General features: G+C 42.5%; 1 protein-coding gene across 1 annotated transcript; it reads left to right on the top strand.

Annotated features, from left to right (window-relative positions):
- The first annotated feature begins 1,273 nt into the window (after window positions 1–1,273).
- dmtn (dematin actin binding protein) lies at window positions 1,274–20,197 on the top strand. The gene is made up of 16 exons (XM_088356146.1): window positions 1,274–1,430; window positions 7,238–7,266; window positions 7,341–7,418; window positions 9,617–9,760; window positions 10,772–10,816; window positions 10,883–10,991; window positions 12,236–12,280; window positions 12,372–12,512; window positions 14,583–14,680; window positions 14,752–14,851; window positions 14,927–14,982; window positions 18,066–18,105; window positions 18,181–18,188; window positions 18,291–18,356; window positions 19,445–19,525; window positions 19,598–20,197. The coding sequence occupies exons 2-16, from the start codon at window positions 7,258–7,260 to the stop codon at window positions 19,709–19,711; spliced, it is 1,134 nt and encodes a 377-aa protein (XP_088212272.1). The 5' UTR covers window positions 1,274–1,430; window positions 7,238–7,257; the 3' UTR covers window positions 19,712–20,197.
- The last annotated feature ends 1,627 nt before the right edge of the window (window positions 20,198–21,824 follow it).

Here is a 21,824-nt window from a genome sequence, read left to right as displayed (position 1 = left end):
AAAGGGGAATCCATAACTTAAAGGTCCACTATTCAAATACGACCTTGAAAAGCAATCGTGTCACCCCAAAAGTTATTCATTTTTGAATTCATTTAGATTTTAAAAACGTCCCTATTTTAGATTGCTGGAGTTTTGGGGTGTTTACAGTTTGTTCTGTGGGTTTTTCTCATAAAGTGTGGCAACAGTGAGTTTGCATTGTTTAATGAGCCATTAGATAAAGGAGTCTTTAGCGATGTACATCCAAAATGGGGTCTGTTGGTGTGGCGCCTTGACTAAAAACTATGGTTAAGACTGTGCCCTATATGTACAGGACCGTACCCAATATCAATTCAGTGCTGTTCTAGCTTTTTACATGCTAAAATTGTATATTCTCCAAGCACTACTAAATAATTTTGCCAATTAATTCTCATTCTTTTATCTATTTTTCTCTCCTAAGTCTTTATCATGCGTTTTTCCTAGAGTGTCTTGCCTAATCTTATTTTAATCACCTTATTATAAACTATTTACCTATTATAAACTACCTTATTATCAATGACAATATAGATCATCTCATCTCATCAGCCGTACCGCTTATCCTCAGTAGGGTCGCGGGGGGCTGGAGCCCATCCCAGCAATCATCGGGGCAGTGGGCAGGGGACACCCTGAACTGGTTGCCAGCCAATCGCAGGGCACACAGGGACAGACAACTCATTCGCTCATTCACACCTAGGGACAATTTGGACCGGCCAATTCACCTGAAATGCATGTTTTTGGAACGTGGGAGGAAACCGGAGTGCCCGGAGGAAACCCACGCAAGCACGGGGAGAACATACAAACTCCGCACAGAAAGTCTGGATTTGAACCCACGACAGGTTCCCATGACATGAACTGTGCCGCACAAGCGCTAACCACTGCGCCGCCGTGCTGCCCCAATATAGATCATTCTAATTGTAAAATAGAACATTTTTTGATGACATATTCTTTCCTTGAGATGCCTTATTGGTATTTTGGTTCGAATTTGTTTTGTTAAGTGTGTTTTTTTTACTTTAAAACCCTAGTGTGTAATATTTGACCCTAAGATGGCACTGTATTTTAAAAGAAACGGTGCAACTATGTAAAAATGGACACAACTTCAGGACCAATTATTATTAAATTTTTTTATATTAACATTGTTATGGTAGCGTATGTATCTTTGCCTAGTATTCGAATTAAGTGTTTTTGTACCACAAGGGGGCATTAAATATTACACACTGTCGCTTTAAAAATGTTTTGTTTTCGTCTTCCGTTAAACGAGCGGTCCAGGTTGCTGTTCAGACGTGACGTCACCGCCTTTTCCCCTTACTCCCTCCCGCTGCGCCTCTGGATTAGTCACGTGACACCTGCCGTCGCGCGTGCACGACACTGGACCGCGTGCACGAGCCTCGACGCGCGCGCCCATCGGCCTGGATCAGGTGAGAACGGTTCTCATTCAAAAACAAACGCGTGATTTGATGATTTAGAGGTTTATTTTTTAATTATTACGTTGCGTTTGGGCTCAAGGTCACGTGACGCGATGCTCTCGTCGTGCGCGCTCATATACGTGCGCGTGCGCGTCTGTTTCATCCCTTCTGTTGTGGTCCTGGGAGCGATTGGTCCTGTTTGGCTTGAGCCAGGCCCTTTCTCAGAAAACGGATTTCTGGTCCTCCTCCACTTGATTTATTGTGCGTGTGTGCGTGCGTGCTCTATTATAAAATCAAACAAAACAAAAAAAAATTGGTCTTCATCAGATGCTTTGAAATGCTAACTAGCAACGCTATTGAGCCAAAGAAGGCTGGGATGCAAATGCTAAAACCAAAACTCTACAATTGGGAGGCAAAGGGGATCCTTATATTGGTATTTTAATGAGTACATCTGGCTCAGGGATAAAACAGAACTTAATTGCGGAATTATTTGCTGCAAAGCAGATTTGTTGCATGCATAGCTGAGACAACAGGATATATAGGGCAAAATCTTAGACGAAGGTGGTTTTTAAGATTTAATTCCCCCTATGTTCCTGCTTGGAGCATTCGCACTGAAAATGCTGGCCTACTCGTGTTTCCAAGAGCCAAGAAGAAATCCGCAGGTTCGAGAGTGTTCTCCATTGTTCTCCGCTCTGCCCTATGAAATTTGATCTTTAACCTCAGTGGAAGTGTTCAAATCTAGGCTTAAAACACACTCATATTCAATAGTTTCCGAATGATGTTGACCTCAGGGAGCTCTCAGCCGAATACTTATAACCTATATTTCATGTTAATAATGTGTGTATATTGCCTATCCCAAGAGCCAAGAAGAAATGCCTCAAGAGCGTTGTACCTCGCACGTCAAGTGTTAAGCGTCATTACGAGACGAAACATGAACATTAATTCAAGGACGGGTCTGGAAAGGCGGAGACATTAAAACAAACACAGACCCTGAAAACATTTGTCACTGCTACAAACGCCACCACTGAAGCAAGCTATCACATTGCTCACTGCATAGCAAAGCACGGGAAACCATTTACTGATGGCGAATACATTAAAGGTGTGTGTGTGTTCCAAGTTTTGATAGTTTCTGAAATAAGATTTTATTGAGCGTTCCATATCACTTGATTTTGATTGTAGTTCATTGTTGATGAAGAATTGTTGAAGTCATGGATGTCTACAGGCTGTTCCACATGTTGCTCACAGTCATTTTTTAGTTTGTTGATGAACAAGAATAGTGGAAGATAAATTGATTAGATATACAATTTCAATGTATATCCATGTTGTATATTCGGACTGGTGTAAAAAGACAGCTCTGTTGGATATAAGAAAAAAATTGTGCGAGTCATTAATCTTGGTGTGGCACACTGATTTACAAGAAACTTTGAAAGTGGCACTCCACACCAAAAAGGTTGCTGACCCCTCATCCAGATCAAATAAGTCCATCGCCTAATTAAATATTTTCCATGTAACAAGTAAAGTACAAGCAAGTAAACAACCTATGGCTAAAGCGAAATCATGGCAGGCGTTTGACTGTGTACCTGAAATCACCACCCGAGGCTATTTTAAAATCGTATCGGCCTTGAACCTGGACACAAGCCTGAAATCCACGAGCAGACACCACAGAGAGTAAAAGCTGTCCTCCTTCACCCAACAACCTCAAAGCAGAAACAGGAAGCACCATGAATTTTGGCCTAAACAGGAATTCCTCCTGTTATTCAACCATTTCCAAGAACAAAAGCTGAAGCCGTCTGACACCCAGTTCTTAGTTTGCTATTCCACTCTGTCCAACCTCCTAAGACCTGATCTTCTTGTTTTTTGAGCATTTATGTCCATGCATATGGATGCCAAGTCTTTGGAGGGTTAAGGGTCATTTGAGGGTTTATGACTGACACAGGACATGACCAAGTATCAAATAGGACCTGCCAGCTGAAGCATGCCCTGGCTGATTCCAACTGAAAATGCTTTCACCAAACATTTTGGGATGTTCTGCTCGCTTCTTCTTTACCACCCTCACCTGAACAGATCATAACCTGAATTTAATGTATTTCAAATAAAACCGGGACTTGTTCTGTGGACCTTTAGTAGGACCTGGACTTGTGTTGGACACTGCGAATTTGATCAAGACTCATGCTTAAGACTCGTTTTGCACACTTTTGGTTAGGCCTGGACTCGTTTTGAAATTGTCCAATTAGACCTGGATTCCTTTTGCAGACTTCCAATTGAATTGGGACACTTTTTGTGGACTTCCAGTGAGGTTCGAACTCCTTTATGGATGTTAGACCTGCACTCGTTTTTAAGACTTCCAACTGGATTACTTATTTTGAAGACTTCCAATTTGATCAGGATTTTCAATGTATCCTGGACTTGTTTAACAGGATTCCAACTTTCAACTGGACTTTGACCTGTTTTGCACACTTCTAATTGTACCAAGACTCATTCTTAAAATCTGTTTTGGAGGCTTTTGGTTGGTCCTAGACTTATTTTGCATTCTTCCAAAGAGACGTGAATTCGTTTGGTAGACTTCCAATTGGTTTTGGATTTCGGGTAAGGCTAAAACTCTTTCACGGATGTCCCATTAGATTTGAACCTGTCAGTGGACCTACAACTGGATTGATAATTCTTCTGTAGACTTCCTTTTTAATCAGGATTATCAATCTGCCCTGGATTTACGATTGGGTCAAGACTTGTCCTGTGGACTTCCAATTCAACTAAAAGCTGTTTTACATAATTTAAGGAATCAAAACCCATGTTGCAGTCTTCCAATTTGACCACTGTTTGTTTTCCAGCCTTCTAGTTGGACCAGGACTTTTGTGAACCTCCAATTTGACTGGTGCTGAATTTGCAGACTTCCAATTCGACCAAGATTCATTTTGTTGACCTTCGATTGGACCAGGACTTGTTTTGTGGATTTTTCATTTTGTGAACTTTAGACAAGACTGGTGCTGGACTTATTTTGAAGGGTTCTATGTAGACCAAGACGAGTTTTAGACTTTGATTGGACCAAGACTTATTCTGTCTATTCTGAATTAGAATGGTACTCATTATTTTGCAGCCTTCCAGTGAGGCCGGAACTTCCTTAATGGATGTCTAGTTAAACTTGAACTCCTTCTGTTGACTTACAACTGGATCAGGACTTCTTTTGTATGGGTTACCAATTTGATCTGGACTTTGAATCTGACCTGGACTTGTTTCACAGACCTATTATTGCATCAGAACTCATTCAGTGGACTTCCAATTCAACCATTCTGTTTTACATTGTTTAAGAAATGAAAACTCATTTTGAAGTCTTACAATTTGAACATTGTTTGTATTGTAGCCTACTAATTGCACCGGGGCTTTTGTGAACCTCAAATTCGACCAGGATTCTTTTTGTTGACCTCCGATTCGTCCAGAACTTGTTTTGTGGACTTCTCATTCTGTGAACCTTAAACAAGACTTGTCCCAGACTAATTTGATAAAAAAGTTCTATATAGACTAAGACCAGTTTCAGAATTAGATTGGACCAAGACTTATTCTCTCTCTTTCGAATCAAAACTTGACTCATTTTGCAGACCTCCAATTCTTCTGGAATGTGTTTTGCAGACTTCAAATTGAACTGGCAATTGTTCTGTGGTTCCAAGTGGACCAGGACTCAGATAACCCCAGTGGAGAAACATCTGATCACTTGGATGCACAAACTGACAGATGAGACCTCAAATTGACAAATGCCTTCCAGAAATCGCTTTCCTGCCCCCCCAGCTGTTGCTCCGCCTCCCCCTCCCTTCCCTGTTTATCGTCCCTGCCAGCCTGGCCGACGCCCTCTGCACTTATCTCCGTGGTTACGGTGTGCGGCTCCCATCGTGTATTTTTGTGTGTGTGAGTGTGCAGTGATCTTCATCACAGTGCATTAGTGGCTAGGAGACTCCGCCCACTTCTCCATCCATCTTCTGACTGTCCTCTGCAAGTGCATCTATTTGTTGCGGTGACACATCAGGCTTGCTCAAGTCCCCCATAAAATTCTCAAAAAGCCTAATCGAACTTAGCTAGGAAGAGGTCCATGATTTTGCCTTTTTGTCCATGGGCAGTGTTGGGCACATTAGTCAAGCCAAGTTATGTTTATTTGTATACCCCCTAATCACAAGAAGTCTCAAAGGGCTGTACAGACTACAATTACACCATCTCCTGATCTAAAACTTACACCAGGGCAAGGATAAACTCAAAACCCCCATTAGAAAAGAAGAAACCTTGAGAATTGGCCGCACATGAGGTAATCCCCTGTCCAGGATGACTAGGCTGCAAAGGATGTTGCAAGGGCATCAACAGACAAGAGAAAGCTCTTGAACTTTCAGATTTCATCTTGGCTCTTGGGATCACTAGTGGACCAGCTTTTTCTGAGCAAAGGCCCCAAGCAGGAACATGAAGGGATATTAAATCTTTGGTGTGAAATGACTTGAGCTGGTCAAGTAGAGTAGCAGGTGGATGTAGGGGTTCGGGCATGGGTGAATTACTGAAAAGTATTTGAGTTACAGTTATGAGTTACTCCATTCAAAATGTAACTCAATTACTCCTCAGATTATTGACACCAAAAAGTAGCGTGTTACCGCGGAAGTAAACATCTAGTTACAAATTACCGTATATACTCGAATAGAAGCTGCTAAAAAATAGCCACATAACGTCAAGGACCCGCTTGGGGTGGCATGGAAGCACAGAGCGCAAAAATGGATTAGTGCAGAAATGGATTTTTTATTAAGATAGGGTCCGGTACACTGGAAACAAAGAAGAAGGCTTGGAACGTGGCAAAGGAGGCAACAAACTAGCGTCAACCTGAGAAAACAGAAAATTTAAATGGTGAAGAGAGAGGTGAGATTGGAAAGTAATCAGGACAAGAGACACCAGGAGTGGGTTGGAAATTAGAGCCAGGAAGTGAGTGACCAAACAAGGGAATAGACAATAGAGAGGGAAAAAAAGAGGAATCAAACCCGACACCAGGACTATGACACATAATAAAATAGTGTAAAAAAACAACTACAAAAAAACGAGTAAAAGAAAATGTATAAATCAAACTCTGGATTCCAGTGAACGTTTCATACTTTTTTGGGCAATCTTGAGAGTTTGTAAAAAACACTTACCTGAGACACCCTATATCCATATTGTCTCTAGATTTTAAACCACTCAAAGATCTCCATTTCTGGGTACTGATGATTTTTTTTCTCCAGGCATGGTGTATTGCCAAAATAAAACTTTCCCAAAAAAGATCAAAATTCTGCCCATTTTTACCGTAAATTTGCCCAATTAATTTTTTGCAAAAGTCACTCCCCCCCTCCTCTCTGCACGCAGCCTACCATTAGCTGCTGGTGACACCCAACAAAATATGTGACTATGAGCTGACTCCCTGATTTCACTACTTTATTTTATAGTTGAAAATTCGGGAGGATATCTACATGAGGAGAAATCATGCATTCTCGCCACAATAACTATATTCAGATGTATTTTATAGATAAATATAAAAATCAAATAGTAACAATAAGGCGTTACTGAACTCATTCCTTCCAGGAATGCGTACCCTTATAACACGTTAGTCCCAAAGCAGTCCGTGGATAATGTAAAACTTTTAGATGGGCAAGAACCGATACCAGTTTTGAATAGTGCGCCGATCCCTAGCTTTATTTCGATAGCATAGATCAAACGGGAAAATGCTTTAATCTTGGGTGTTTATTCAAAATGCTCCAAGGAAAATTTGCAAATCAAATTTCACTTCCTGTGCTGGCGTTCTGATGCAATACCTGTTTGGCTTTCAGGTTTCTGTTGATCTTCAAGCATGGACAAGGTGAGGGGCCACGTCCAGGAAGGGCCAGTTAGCATTGTTAGCTTGCACCGACTGTGCTGGCACTTGTCTTTCAGGTGGAGGGGCATGCGGCAGCTCCGGCCACCTCGTCGCCCTGGCGAGGGCCCGGCGCACCGTTGTCTCCCGCCAACACGGTAGAACAACTACTTGCTAGGCCAAGGGTCAGCAAAAAGTGGCTCTTTGGGGCTCCCTAGTGGCTCCTTAGCGCTTTTGCAAAAATGTTTGATAATGGAAAATCATACCGTTTCTGTAGGAGGACAAACATGACGCAAAGTTTTTTAATATTTTCTGGTGCATATAGATATCAATCAATTCATTATCTGCACCGCTTATCCTCATTGGGGTTGCGGGGGTGCTGAAGCCCATCCCGGCCATCTTCACGCAGTGGGCAGGGGACACCCTGAACTGGTTACCAGTCAATCGCAGGGTACACAGAGACAGACAACTCACTTGCTCACTCCCACCTAGGGACAATTTAAACGGGCCAATTAAGCTGACATGCATGTTTTTGGAAAGTGGGAGGAAACCGGAGGAAACCCATGCATGCACGGGGAGAACATGCAAACTCCACACAGGAGTATCCGATCCTATGACCTAAGAACTGTGCGTTTCCAAACATATGTTGTCATGGGTTTTTTTTTTTTTGGTCCAGTTTGGCTTTTTCTCAAATTTGCCAACTCTGCTATCTCTAAGGCAAATTTGATGGCAGGGGTCACCTACATAGTAACTATAAACCCCTGAGTAGTTGTGACGTGCAGTCAGGGGAGACTGTGCCTCACCTGTCATCATTGAAATATGAAATACAAAATATATTAAATGGTTTTATTGATTTTGTGTTAAAATTCTATCTCAGTAAAACATGAAATGAAATGATCTGCATTTATATAGCTTTTCAAGTCAATGACTTCCCAAAGCCCTTTACAATGTGTATTTCACAATAGCGGCCTTGTATTGCAGCTATGTTAGACGCTAACCTGCTTATTGGGGGTATTAGGGGTTCAGTGTCTTACCCAAGGACACTTCGACATGTAACACGGACAAGCCGCGAACTGGGATCCCTTGATCCCAAGACGAGCGCTCTACCTCCTGAGCTACTGCCGCCCCCAAATGTTTGATTTTATTTTTCAAAAACGTTGAATTTTCACATCATAATATTGGGCAGCACGGCGGCGCAGTGGTTAGCGCGTGTGCAGGCACAGTTCTAAGGTCTTGGGAACCGCCTGAGTGGGTTCAAATCCAGCTACCGGACTTCCTGTGCGGAGTTTGTATATTCTCCCCGTGCTTGCGTGGCTTTCCTCCGGGCACTCCGGTTTCCTCCCACATTCCAAAGATATGCATTTCAGGTAGATTGGCCCGTCAAAATTGTCCCTAGGTGTGAAAGAGAGAGCGAGTTGTCTGTCCCTGTGTGCCCTGCGATTGGCTGGCAACCAGTTCAGGGTGTCCACTGCCCAATGATTGCTGGGATGGGCCCCAGCACCCCTGCAACCTTACTGAGGATAAGCGGTGCAGCTAATGAGATGAGATGAGATGAATATTGTTACTGCAACTAGAATGTAATGTATTACTGTGCTAGACCAAACCCAATTTACAGGCTCTAGTATTTGTTTAGCTAATAAAAGCACTGTACTTTAGAAACATTTTTTTTTTTTTACAAATAGCTTGTGTATTGTCAAATTTTGTAAAATCATTCTTGCTGTTTTATTGGACATCTGTATGGATAAAGGACCAGATCCAGTTTACATGATATTCACCGGCCATCATGTGGACATAATGGAAAACTGCATTTATCTATTGGTTCTGTCCTACAGAAACAATTTATTTTTCCATTATCAAACATCTTTGAAAAAGTGTCAGGGAGCTACTACAAAGCGCCAAAGACCCGCATGTGCGTCCAAAGCAAGTTTAGCGGATCGAGAAGTCCAACTTTGTTGGTGATATAAAGCATCTTCCTCTATTTAGCATATCAGGATTTAGAACACAATGTTTGATGAAAATTCACAAAGTAGCCAAACCATGATACAGGAAGGGATTCCTGTATTCTGATTTGGCACGCACCAGTGATTGGTCATTTTCCTTGGAAATTTTAAACTGTAAGCGATGGAAAAGATCAGTGGAAGTTAGGGTTTTATATAGTATATGTTTTTTATCTGTTATTTAAGAAATACTTATCAAACTGGTAACATTTTGCACGGATCAATAACAAAATAATAGCTCTCAGCTTTAAGATGCTAAGTGACCCCTGTTCTACAGTGACATGTGTGAGTGTCCCTATTTCTCTCCCTGTATGTCCTTCCCCTCACCCTGCCTCATCACTCCCGTCCCTTTTTCTTAGGGACAAGCAGACGAACAGGCGGTAGCGTACCGCGACCTGGCGGCTATCCCCCGCGACAAAGCCATCCTGCAGGTGGAGAGGCCCGACCTCATGACCTACCAACCGCACCTCAGCTTCTCCCCACTCGACCCCCCACGGAGACAGGTGACTTCACCACACCTCTGAGGTCAAGTAGGGCTGCAACTAACTACTATTTTATTAGTTGACTGATAATCAACTCTTGAAGCAATTGGTCTAATAATCAGATCACTATTATTTTGTTCCTTAATTTAGCATAAAGTTGGTTTGATTAGGTCTATGATAATGATATTTATTCATGGTTCAGGAATCCCTTACGGTGTCTTGGGGAAGTTTTTTGGGTCGAGGTTTGCTCCCCCACATGGAACAGATATAACTGGTTCCCATGGTTACCAGTAGCAGAAGAAGCCTCCTTATTTGGCTCATATACAGCGCCTTCATCATCTGGTCGCTGTAGTTTTTTGATGTAATGCGTCAAACAGGAGAGAAATTGGTACAATGAAAAATACTGTACATCTTTTATTGAACATACAGCTTATCTCTTTAAACCAAGAAAAGGTTCAATCGCAGCAGTAGAACAGCAAATAAAACAAATATTATGTGCTACAATGTCTGTAACAACATAACCTAGCGATTCTCAACAGTTGGAAATCACATGGTCTTAACAAATGAGTTGTTCTTGAGACTAGACGCATTCAATTTCAAATATGTTTTTCAGGCACAGTCTGGCATAACATTAAAGCTCTCTTTTGTCACAAAATATATGTAAACTAAATGTACGTTCCATGTCATCAAAGCATATTGGCTTTAATGTTATTTGAATCTTACAGAGGCGAGTCAGACTCTGTTTATGCTAACTCTTTATAAATTTTGGTGCATTGAAGGTACATCCCCCCCACTGGGAGGTGGCCAGAGTGAAGAACACACTCACATTCACCAAGCAATTATTCCCCTTTGCTCTTCCCTATCTGACACCAACATTAAGGCCACGGATGCCATCATTTCTGAATATTTCCGCTCGCGACAGTAATGTTATTCATTGTCAACTATTCCTACGATTGTTTTTTCTCGACAACGTTTACTCATCGCCCTGATGTCAAATGACCATATCAATCACACGTCTTTATGTCTCCCCAGCGCTCTCTGTCTCCTCCCGCCGCTTCACCGGCTATGTCTCCTGATGTAAGAGCCACCCACACCAAATCTCTTCCTTTTACCGGATCACCAAACCCCCAATCTTTTTTTTAGGCCAAAGGACGGAGAGCAGAAAGTGACAGCGGCTCCCCTGGAGGCTCCACGCTACAATTGCACGCGGGGCGCAAAATTAGCGCCAGCCTGCAGCATTTCCATCGGCCAGGTCTGCACACACATACGCACACACTCACAACAAACACAAACACACTAGTTATAGGCAAAGTGAAGCCTCGTGAACAACAACAAAGTAATTATTGTTTTTTTAGGTACATGTTTCATTAATATTTTGGGTACGAATGTATTTTTAGTTTGTGGCTATTTTAAAGCAGTGTTTGGGGATGTATAAGCCTACGTCGCTTATATATACACACACGAGTTGCGGTACATTACTTGAAGTTGATTTGGTTCTGCTGGTCATTTTGTTTTTTTGATGAACAAATGAATCTATACATCTCTTCTTAAAACTGCACAATCCTTTTATTCAAAGAATTTGAGAATGTTATGATTGCTGATGCAAGGCACCTGAGTCTGCTCCATTGGCGCCAACTGCCTCGGACGCTGATTGCCTGCTTGTCTCCTTTTAAACTCCCATCTTCCTGTCACCCGTTGTCAGTCCGTCTGCAAACCTTAGCTACACTAGGCAAGCCTTCCGACCCTGACTCTCTCCTGTTCTGATTCCTGTTTGATTCCCGGCTCCGACCCCTTTTTCTGAACTTTGACTGCGTTTTTGCTCCTCCGTCCCGGCCACCGATCTGTTTTTCCCCGCTCTCGGCACTGCCTTCGCTCACCACGGAAATACCACTTCCGCGTCTCAGTACCAGCTCCCCACGATCAACGGTCTACCGATCGTGTATACTACCCTTTCCCTTCTTCCTAATAAAACTAAGAGAAACCCACGCAAGTGGGTCCTGTCTTCGTTCTGGTCCTGACAGAGAAGTGGAATTTATTTTCTTGAATTTGGTGGCAGCTTGTCATTAGAGTGGAGTGGTGGGTCCTCAAGTGCGACCAGTTGAGAACCACTGCTCCATAGTTTTATAACTTCACAACACGTCACCAATGCGTAACAAGCTTAGCGCAAAACAAGGCCTCGTTTTCACCGGTAGCGTGACACTACATCACCACACACACTTTGAAACAAGCAGGGTTGGGTAGGGTTACTTTAACGTGACTACTTTCAATATTTAGTTTCTTTTGTCTTTTATTAGCATATTTGGTATTGGAGTAATCCAAAAGTAATTGAAAGTAATCAAATTAAAGTAACCCTAACCAAACCTGTAAACAAGGCTTCTTTTTCCACACCCGCTTTTACCCGACACGAGCTTCGAAGCCGGGGTTCGTTTTGCCCATCACCAAAACACAAACACCTGCAAAACCACACACTTTCTGAGACTTTACCTTTTTTTCCAGACAACGGAGCCAACCTGTACAGAAAGCCCCCCATCTATAAACAAGGTGAGTTCTCCCGAATTCGTTTGTTAGTCCTGCCTTTTTTACTATGGCTCCACCGACTAACTTTGTCCTGTAGAATGTCCCAAGATGGCAGATGGCGTCTGCGCCGTCGGCTTAAGCGGCGGCGGTGTCATCCAGGCAGCCAAGTTCCCGGCCGCGCAACCTCCAGACCCTGAGCAGCCGTCCAAGATCGAGACCGAGTTTTGGCCTTGCCCCCCGTCGTTGGCCTCTATGGGTGAGCGCAAAAATTGTGGGCTTTGACAGGAAGCCGGCTGAACTGACTTCCTGTTCGTGGGCATGAAAATCACTCACCTTTGGACAAAATTCTCCATTTTGAGGGCAAAATGGGTGACCTATGCGAATCTTGTAGATCCGAGGAGAAAATCTTTTGAGGGGGGCAGGACGTTTCCCGAGATTTTGCAGAGAGTGAACCGACGTTTGAGGTGGTGCGTTTCAAATAAAATTAGTACAGGCCAAGCGAGCGGGAGTATTTGTAACTATCATGTTGATTCCAATGATCCTCACCCGTGAAAGACACAGTGAAGGATGAATCAAACCAAACGTACGCGTTTAAAGACTTAATGCAGGATAAAATAAGGCAAAATATGAAGAAAGTCTACAGATATGCTACAAAACCCATTACATTTTTCCCACGATTGACAGTAGTAGTGCAAATGTGTCTCTGGGGATACCTTTAGCCTTGTTAGGCTGGTCTGGAGCAGGTAGATATATTACTGTAAAAACTGAGCCAAGCTAAATTGAACCTTCTTTCATGCTACTGACTTGAGGCTAAATTCAGCCAAATTAACAAGCATATACAGGCTTAATCCCTTATCTTGGTTTCGTGCAATAAAATTCAAGGTGTGTGTGTATGTAGATAGATAGATAGATAGATAGATAGATAGATAGATAGATAGATAGATAGATAGATAGATAGATAGATAGATAGATACTTTATTCATCCCCGTAGGGAAATTCCCACTTCCAGCAGTCTCCTTTGTTGTTTGTTAACAGATTAACAGGATGCCCTCAGGGTGCTTTGTTGTAGTTTAGCCACAGCGGAGTGTATGACGTCACACGCTAGTCCAAAAGTTCGACGTCCCTGCGGCAGATGGAAATCTTTGTGCCCAGGGACACACCACCTCGTGTTAGCGAGTCCACCTCCTCTCCGCTTCCCGCAGGCTTTCGTGTCTCTGTCTAACAGCGCTGAAGCCGGATAGCTCCGGGTGGCTTCACGTTAGCGTCTAGACGTGAGCTTGTTTTTGTGAAACACAGCAAACTGCAGTCCCTGCGCGCTTTGATATTTTTCACCAGCACAGCCAGTTTGTCTGTCTTATTTGGTTGAGAGTTCACATTAACCATGATTACGGACGGTACTGAAGACTTATAACGCCGCTAGCTGCTTAGCTAGCTTCGGCTCTCCATCTACGATAGGGGCCCCTCGTCACGCCGGCACGAGAATTCTTCAGGGCAAGGAGTTGATTCCTTGAATAAACATATTTTTGTGCGTTAAAACCTATGTCCATAGGATAGAAAGTAATCCAAAGTATAGTTGTCAATTGGGACGAAAAACCCCGAAGATAGAAGCAGGCAATAAAAACAATAAATGTGTGTGTGTTGCCTCCTGCAGATCACTAAAACACAGTATGGGTCAACAGACCTCAATAATTTGTCAGGTTTTACAGTGTACCAGAACATACTAGAGGTAAGATTAGACCCCCCAAAAAAATCTAGCCCATCCCGACCCGGTCCGCAGGTATTAAAAAGCCCAGACCAGCCTAAGCCCGACCAATTAATTTGATTTGGGGGACCGAGCCCAAAGCAAATCCTTCCATCCATGATCTGCACCCTTTATCCAAAGTAGGGTCACGGGGGTGCTGGAGCCCATCCAGGGGACATCCTGAACTGGTTGCCAGACAGTCGCAGGGCACACAGAGACGGATGATTGGCTTCCTCATTCAGACTTAGGGCCAATTTGGACTGGCCAATTAACCTCATATGTATGTTTTTGGAATATGGGAAGGAAACCAGAGTGCCCGGAGGAACCCCACGCCGGCACGGGGAGAACATGCAAACTCTGCTCAGTAAAGTTTGATCCAAGAACTGTGCCGCGAAAGCAAACCCAAGTTTTCATATTTTATTTGAGAAGACTTGGTAGTTAGGAAGGGTGATTTTGGCCGACTGGACTCCTATTGTGTGCCCGCTTCTCTGTTTTTGACATTGGTGCGGATCTTGCATCTACTCCACACATTTCTCACCTTGTTAACCCCTGACCCATTTTCATGCCTGTGTCGGGCTTTGGCAGAAATCGAGCGCAGCAGGAAGAAAATAGAGGAGGAAGACGATGATTTTGAGGACCTGACGGACGAAGCCAAGGTTTTGCAGGAGCAGGAGCTGGAAAAGGTCGGAACCCGGTGACATCGCAAGTCGAGGCTAAGTGTTTGTGTGTGACCGAGCCAATCGGGTGTGTCCAGATCAAGTCCAACCTGGGTCGTTTGATCCTGCGAGAGGAAAAGGAGAAAGGAAGTAACTTCCGGCGGAAGACGCGCTCTCTGCCCGACAGGACGCATGCCGGTGAGATGAAGCTGGACGGCGGGCGATTTGGCAGCGTCCACTCTCTCAAAAACACATTCCATTTCCCGTCCGCAGGTCTGTCCACCGGTGTGCCCAAGTCGCCAGCGCTTTCTGGCTCAGGGCTGAGCAGAGTCAGTTTTTTCTCTCTGGGTGTTGTGCTCATTTGTGGTCACTTCCTGTTTGTCGCTTCATGCCTCTTGCTTTTCATTGATAGGTCGTGCTTCTTATTGCTACTTCCTGTTTGATGCAACTTCCTACGACTTCTTTGTTTCCACCTTAATTGTTTTGTGGTCTCTTCTTGCTTTTTTTGTGCCACTTCCTGTTTGTTGTTACTTCCTACATCTTTGTTTCTGATTCCACTTTTACTTTTTGGGTGGACACTTCCTACTTTCTTCTGCCACTTCCTGTTTGTTGTTGCTTCTTGTTCTTTTTGGACACCTCTGCTTTTTAATCTTCGTTTTTGTTGTCAATTCTTGCTCTTTACTCCTACTTTGGCTATGTGTTCATTTCCATTTTTTGTGGTCAGTCCCTCCTTTTCACTGCTACTTCCTGTTTCTTGTTTCTTCCTGTTCTCTATGGAAACTTCTGCTTTTTAATGACACTACCAATTTTTTTTGCTTCCTTTTTGTTGTCAATTCTAGCTTTTTACTGCTACTTTGGCTATGTGTTCATTTCCTTCTTTTTGGTGGTCAGTTCTTGGTTTTCACTGCCATTTCCTGTTTGTTGTTGCTTCCTGTTCTTTTTGGACACTTCTGCTTTTTAATGACACTCCCAGTTTTGTTTGCTTCCTTTTTTGTTGACAATTCTTGCTTTTTACTCCTACTTTGTCTATCTGTTCAATTTCCTGTTTTTTTGTGGTCAGTTCCTGCTTTTCACTGCTACTTCCTGTTTATTGTTTCTTCCTGTTCTCTATGGAAACTTCTGCTTTTTAATGACACTACCAATTTTTTTTGCTTCCTTTTTGTTGTCAATTCTAGCTTTTTACTGCTACTTTGGCTATGTGTTCATTTCCTTCTTTTTGGTGGTCAGTTCTTGGTTTTCACTGCCATTTCCTGTTTGTTCTTGCTTCCTGTTCTTTTTGGACACTTCTGCTTTTTAATGACACTCCCAGTTTTGTTTGCTTCCTTTTTTGTTGACAATTCTTGCTTTTTACTCCTACTTTGTCTATCTGTTCAATTTCCTGTTTTTTTGTGGTCAGTTCCTGCTTTTCACTGCTACTTCCTGTTTATTGTTTCTTCCTGTTCTCTGTGGACACTTCTGCTTTTTAATGACACTCCCAGTTTTGTTTGCTTCCTTTTTGCGGCCAGTTCTTGCTTTTTACTGCCAATTCCTGTTTGTTGTTGCTTCTTGTTCTTTTTGAACACTTCTGCTTTTTGATGATGTTTTGTCTGCTTCCTATTTTTTTGTCAGTTCCTGCTTTTTACTGCTACATCCATTTTGCATCCATGACCTTTTTTATGCAGTCAGTTCCAGCTCCTTACTGCTATTTCATGCCACTTGCTTTTGCCCTATCTCTGCTGTCAGTTCATGCTTTTTACCCATTCTCCCTGTTTGTTGTAACTTTGTCTCCACTTTAACTTTTTTGGTGGACACTTCCTGCTTTTTCCTGACACTTCCTGTTTGTTGTTGCATCCTCTTCTTTGTTGACACATCGCCTTTTAAACAATGTTTTTTACTGCTACTACGACTACTCATTTACTATTTTTGCAGCCATTTCTCGCTTCTTTCTGCTACTTCCTCTTAGTTTTCGCTCAATATTTGTTTTCACTTCCTGCCATTTGCTGCCACCTGAGATTTATTTTCACTCAAAGATTTTTTTGTAGTTGGTTACTACTGCATACTTCTTCATTATTTTCATTTCCTGTTGTTGTGGTTGCTTTTTACTACCACATCCTGTCTGTTTTCATTTTCTATTTCTCAATCCCGGTTTGTTTTGGTCACTTCCTGTTTGTTTTGGCCACTACCTGTTTGTTTTTATTTCGTGTTTTTGTGGTCACTTCCTGCTTTTTCCTGTCACTTCCTGTTTATTTTTGCTTTGTTATTTGTGGATACTTCTAGTTTTTGAACAGACTCCCTGTTTTGTTTGCTTCCTTTTTGTTATCAATTCCCGCTTTTTACTGCTACTTACACATTGTGTTTGTTTCCTGTTTTTGGTGTTCAGTACCTGCACCGTACTGCTACTTCATGACACCTCCTTTTACCTTATCTTTGTTGTCCTGTCTTGTTTGTTGTCAGTTTCTACTTCTTACTCATACGTCCTGTTTGTTGTAGCTTCCTACAACTTCCACTTTTGTGGTCACTTCTTGCTTTTTCCTGCCACTTCCTGTTTTTTGTTGCTTCTTGTTCTTTGTTGAGACATCTCCTTTTTAACACTACGCCCAGTTTTGATTGCCTCCCGTTTGTTGTCAATTCCTGCTAATTACCGCTACTTTTGCTTTGTGTTCGTGTCCTGTGTCTTTGTGATCAGTTCCTGCTTCCTGTTGTTTTTTCCTTAGATCTTGCTTGATGTTTGTAGTCACTTCCTGCCTCTTACTGCTATCTATGCTTTGTTTTCACTTAAAGTTTTTTTGTAGTCAGTTACGACTTTATATTGCTACTTATTCTTATACTTGTTCTCATTTCCTGTTTGTTGTGGTTGCTTGTTACTGACAGTTCCTCTTTGGTTTTACTTCCTATACTTCCTTTCTTGTTTGTTGTGGTCTCTTCCTGCCAGACATGGGGACTTGAGACTTAGTGACTTGGACTCGAGTCGACTCGAGTCGCTGTTTTTATGACTTGTGACTTGACTTGGACTTGGCAATCTAAGACTCGGGACTTGACTTGTGACTTGACTTGCCCAAGAAAAAAATACTTGGGACTTACTTGGGACTTGAAGGTGAAGACTTGAGACTTACTTGAGACTTGCACATGTGTGACTTGGTCCCATGTCTGCTTCCTGCTTCCTGCTTCTTGCTGTTACTTAGTGTTTGATGTAGCGTCCTATTTTCTGCTGCCACTTCCTGTTTTTTTTAATCCTTTTCCTGATTTTTTGTGGTTTCATTTTGACGTCACTTCCACCTTTCTGTTGTAATTTCCTAAGGTTTTTTTTTTTTTTAATATTTTTATCTCATCTCTCATATTTTATTATGGGAATATTTATGCTGTTGTCTTTATAATGTTTAGATGTTGAGTCAAATGAAAGATGCAATGATATTGTTTGGTGCAATTATTTTAGAGGCAGTCGGCTGAGTTTTCCCGTGAAGCCTCTAACACAGGTAGGACCCTCCCTGTGTCATTTTGCTAAACAATTCAAGTTTACTGATCAATTGTGTGTTTTCGTGTCTCCACAGTGGCCCAGGTAAGGGTACATGTATGATGCATTGCCAATGTTAAGAAAATGTGCATGCTTGTGTGTGTATAGTACATACTGTATTATGTTACGTGATGTGTGTGTGGACAGAATGGCGTGCAGCAGCACGATCATCTGGACCGTGGGACATCGCTACCAAGCATCTTGGAGCAGAAGGTGAGATCACTTATTAGGTTATTCAGTTTTTGTTTTGGACAACTGTAAAGGAGATCTCTTAGGATGCCAGTTCCTTATTTTGAGTATTATTGTGCACAGTTGTTTGTCATTTTGACAATCATATTGCTGTTCTTTGACCTCCACACCCCGTGGGGCTGATTGCTTTTTGTAACCCTGAAGATTTGATAAAGAGAGGTCTCACAGGAGAGCTTTAGTACGGTAAAGGAGAATTTCTTATCTGAAGATTTCGCTTCCTGTTCTCCTTGGAAGTTCAAAATTCATTAATGTATAGACGCTCCCCTACTTACGACCATCCGACTTACGAAAAACTGTAGATCCGAAAAAAAAAAAAAACGGGATTACAGTACAGGACAGTACTGAAGTGCTTCTTTCCGCCGCTACCGGCATGTGGCGCTGTGAGAGGTCACCCAGCATCCAACCAGAAGAAAAAAAATCTGCTTAGAATAGAATAGAATAGACCTTTATTGTCATTGTTACCTCTTCCTATTGTGTGTAAACATACTATTCTGTATCTCCAAATCGCTAAGAACTTTTACTTTTTTATTGTTTAATATGTCATGCATCCATTCAGTATGGTTGGTGTAAAGTTTAAAGAGGAGGCGAGCGGTTCTATTTAAAATGAAAGTGGAATAAGAAAGCTTGATGCGGTTGAGAAAATGGTTTGAATGTTATTTTTTGGCCACTTTTTACTCCGGAGAAAGACCTTTTTAAGCGCATCTTCTAAAAGTAAGTTAAACTGAACTTTTTTATCTTTTATAGAGCATATAATTTTATGAAATGTTTATTTTTTAGTACAAAACAATACTGGTTACTTATATAAACCTTAAACATACAAAATATAGCACTGGAGCAACTTACGGACAAATTCAACTTACTAATGATCGCCCAGAACCTCGTTTGTAAGTAGGGCAGCGTCTGTATTCTCTCCTTGTATTGAGTGTCTACTAAAGTTTAAACCTAACAAAACTCCCATCATTTTGCTGCAACACATGAAAACTGGTGCACCCGGATGAACCTGAACAAAGGGGCTAATTTGATGCTTGATACTGCCTGTTTTCTGCTAGCAGGTTTATCCCTATGAAGCCCTGGTGGTAACCCACAGGGGACGCTGCAAGCTCCCACCTGGAGTAGATCGAACTCGACTGGAGGTGTGAAGCGGACTAGGGGATTTCTGACACGTAGGGGGAAACCGCACCTTATTAATTTGTATGTGTGTGCAGAAACATTTGGACCCCGAGCAGTTCCAAGACGTTTTCGGGATGAGCGCCTCAGAGTTTGAACGCCTGTCACTATGGAGACGAAATGAACTCAAGAAGAAAGCATCACTCTTCTGAGAGGCCAGGCCTCAAGGATGACACCACGTCCTGATTATCGCACTCACACGTGCATACGCACTGCTTACTTGGTGACCTGCTTCTAACAAACTAGCTGAGGAATCCAACAATTGCTTGCTACTCACACGCACGCATGCACCAGGCTCATATTGGGAAGCATTTTGGCCCGGAACATACGTCCGCTATCATCCACCTGTCCTTATTATTTTGTATGTGGGTAGGGTTACTAATAAGTCCACTTGAAACCATCCCCCCTCAGCACACACACACATGCACACACACTCTTAAAAAAATCAGATGTGACACGATGGCTTGGTTACATACGCATGTTAGCAAGGCGACAAAGGAGAAGAGGAGGTGAAAGCCCCGAAGAAGTGTGTGAGATCATGAAGGATGGATCTTTTGAGAGTGTTTCCTGGTACAAGTGTGTGTGTGTGTGTATACTTGCTCATTGGTTGTCTGCGTTCAAATAAAGGCAAGAATATGCAAAAAGAGCTTGCTGCTGTCTTTTATTTTATTAGATAACACGCAGCCCCTGACAAAATCCATTAGTATGAATCACACTGCCAATTTTAAGGTGGTTGACCAGTTGGTGTTTTTCCAATTGTTAGTATAAAAACTATATTACAAATGTGGCGTTTACTAAATTGTTCGAATACGTTTTCTGACTCCAATCAACCAAACACAAACTTCATTCTCCTAGCAATGCATGCTCGTTTCTGAATGGGAAAATGAACAAAGGTAGCCGGCATTTTCACACGGGGGGGCGGATTTATTTTCTCAAGTGAATACCATCGAATTTAGCCGAATTATTGTCTAATTAGTCTTCGTCGAGCCTCCCTCTCACGATCTCCCATCTCTCGTCTCTCCTTCCGTCTTTTCACACGTCGGGGCGTCGGCCACCCCCCATGGGCGGGCCAGGAACCAGCTTCACCACCTCCTCGCCGAAAGGCGCCCCCACGTCTAAAAAAACTCGCAACAAGAAAACTTTTCAGCCAAACAATGTCTCCTTTTTCGCATCTCAGGCTCCTCTGGCGTCCGCCCTTGTCCCCGTTCATTCTTGTCTAGGCTACAATGACCTCGCCCTGCAGCTCAGCCAGTGAATATCTTTAGTATTTAAATGTAATTTGTATTTGATTGTAAAAAATCCCTTATAGTCAAATTAATAAAATATAAAATCCTTCACCATCCATCCATTTTCTGTGCCGCTTATCCTCACAGGGGCCCCCGGGCTGCTGGAGCCCATCCCAGCTATCTTCGGGCAGTGGGCTGGGGACACCCTGAACTGGTTGCTAGCAAGTTGCCGGGCACACAGAGACAGACAACTCACTTGCTCATTCACAACTAGGGACAACCGGTCAATTACCTGACATGCATGTTTTCCGAATGTGGGAGGATACCCATGGTACAGGGAGAACATGCAAACCCCGCACGGGGAGACCAGGGTAGCTGGAATTGACCCTTAGACCTCTGAGCGCTAACTACGCACCCAGCCTCCGCGCCGTGTGTTCCCTTATTTCAATACATTTCAAGGTATGCAGTATAATATTCGACCACTAGATGTCACTCTATTGTGTAGCGCAACCGCTACACAATAGAGGTGATTTAGAATGAGAAGTGGCTTGGGTTTGATATAGAAAACATTTAAAAACGAAAGCTAACAGTGGTTTTAGTAGGAACTCAACTCGATACAATTTGTTTTTTTCCGGATTAATTAAAAGTGCACAGAATCTCTTTCTAAATACATTTCAAGGTATGCAGTATAATATTCGACCACTAGATGTCACTCTATTGTGTAGTGCAACCGAAAACAAACTACAGACTTAAAGTGACCAAACTACACTCTCTTTCTTGTTTTTTACTTCGACTTTCACAATGTTTTTATACCCTTAGCAGCAAGATGATGAACAATCATGTCAGCTCCCTTTAGGTGAGCCCCAAAAGATGAAAAATCAACTTTTTTCTTGCCCTACAAATATTGGAAAACGCAGAAGTTATGATTCTTTCAATGAATGGAAACCAAATGCTGTCACCGGCCGCTGGAGGGCATTGTTTAGGGCAGGGTGTGGATAGCGTGGAGAGTTGACTTGGGTGTCAAAAACCATTTATTCAC

Source organism: Urocampus carinirostris, chromosome 16, assembly GCF_059441175.1.
Source record: "Urocampus carinirostris isolate Australia breed hairy pipefish chromosome 16, RoL_Ucar_1.0, whole genome shotgun sequence".
In the NCBI taxonomy this organism is placed as follows: Eukaryota; Metazoa; Chordata; class Actinopteri; order Syngnathiformes; family Syngnathidae; genus Urocampus; species Urocampus carinirostris.
Note: the sequence above shows the minus strand (reverse complement) of the source record. Positions and strands in the feature narration are given on the sequence as shown.

What these genes read in the sequence shown, in the direction of transcription:
- dmtn (XM_088356146.1), top strand. An exon ending in GCCCGACAGGACGCATGCCG is followed by an intron (nt 14,852 to 14,926) that starts GTGAGATGAAGC and finishes TCCCGTCCGCAG; the next exon opens with GTCTGTCCACCGGTGTGCCC. An exon ending in TAGATCGAACTCGACTGGAG is followed by an intron (nt 19,526 to 19,597) that starts GTGTGAAGCGGA and finishes ATGTGTGTGCAG; the next exon opens with AAACATTTGGACCCCGAGCA.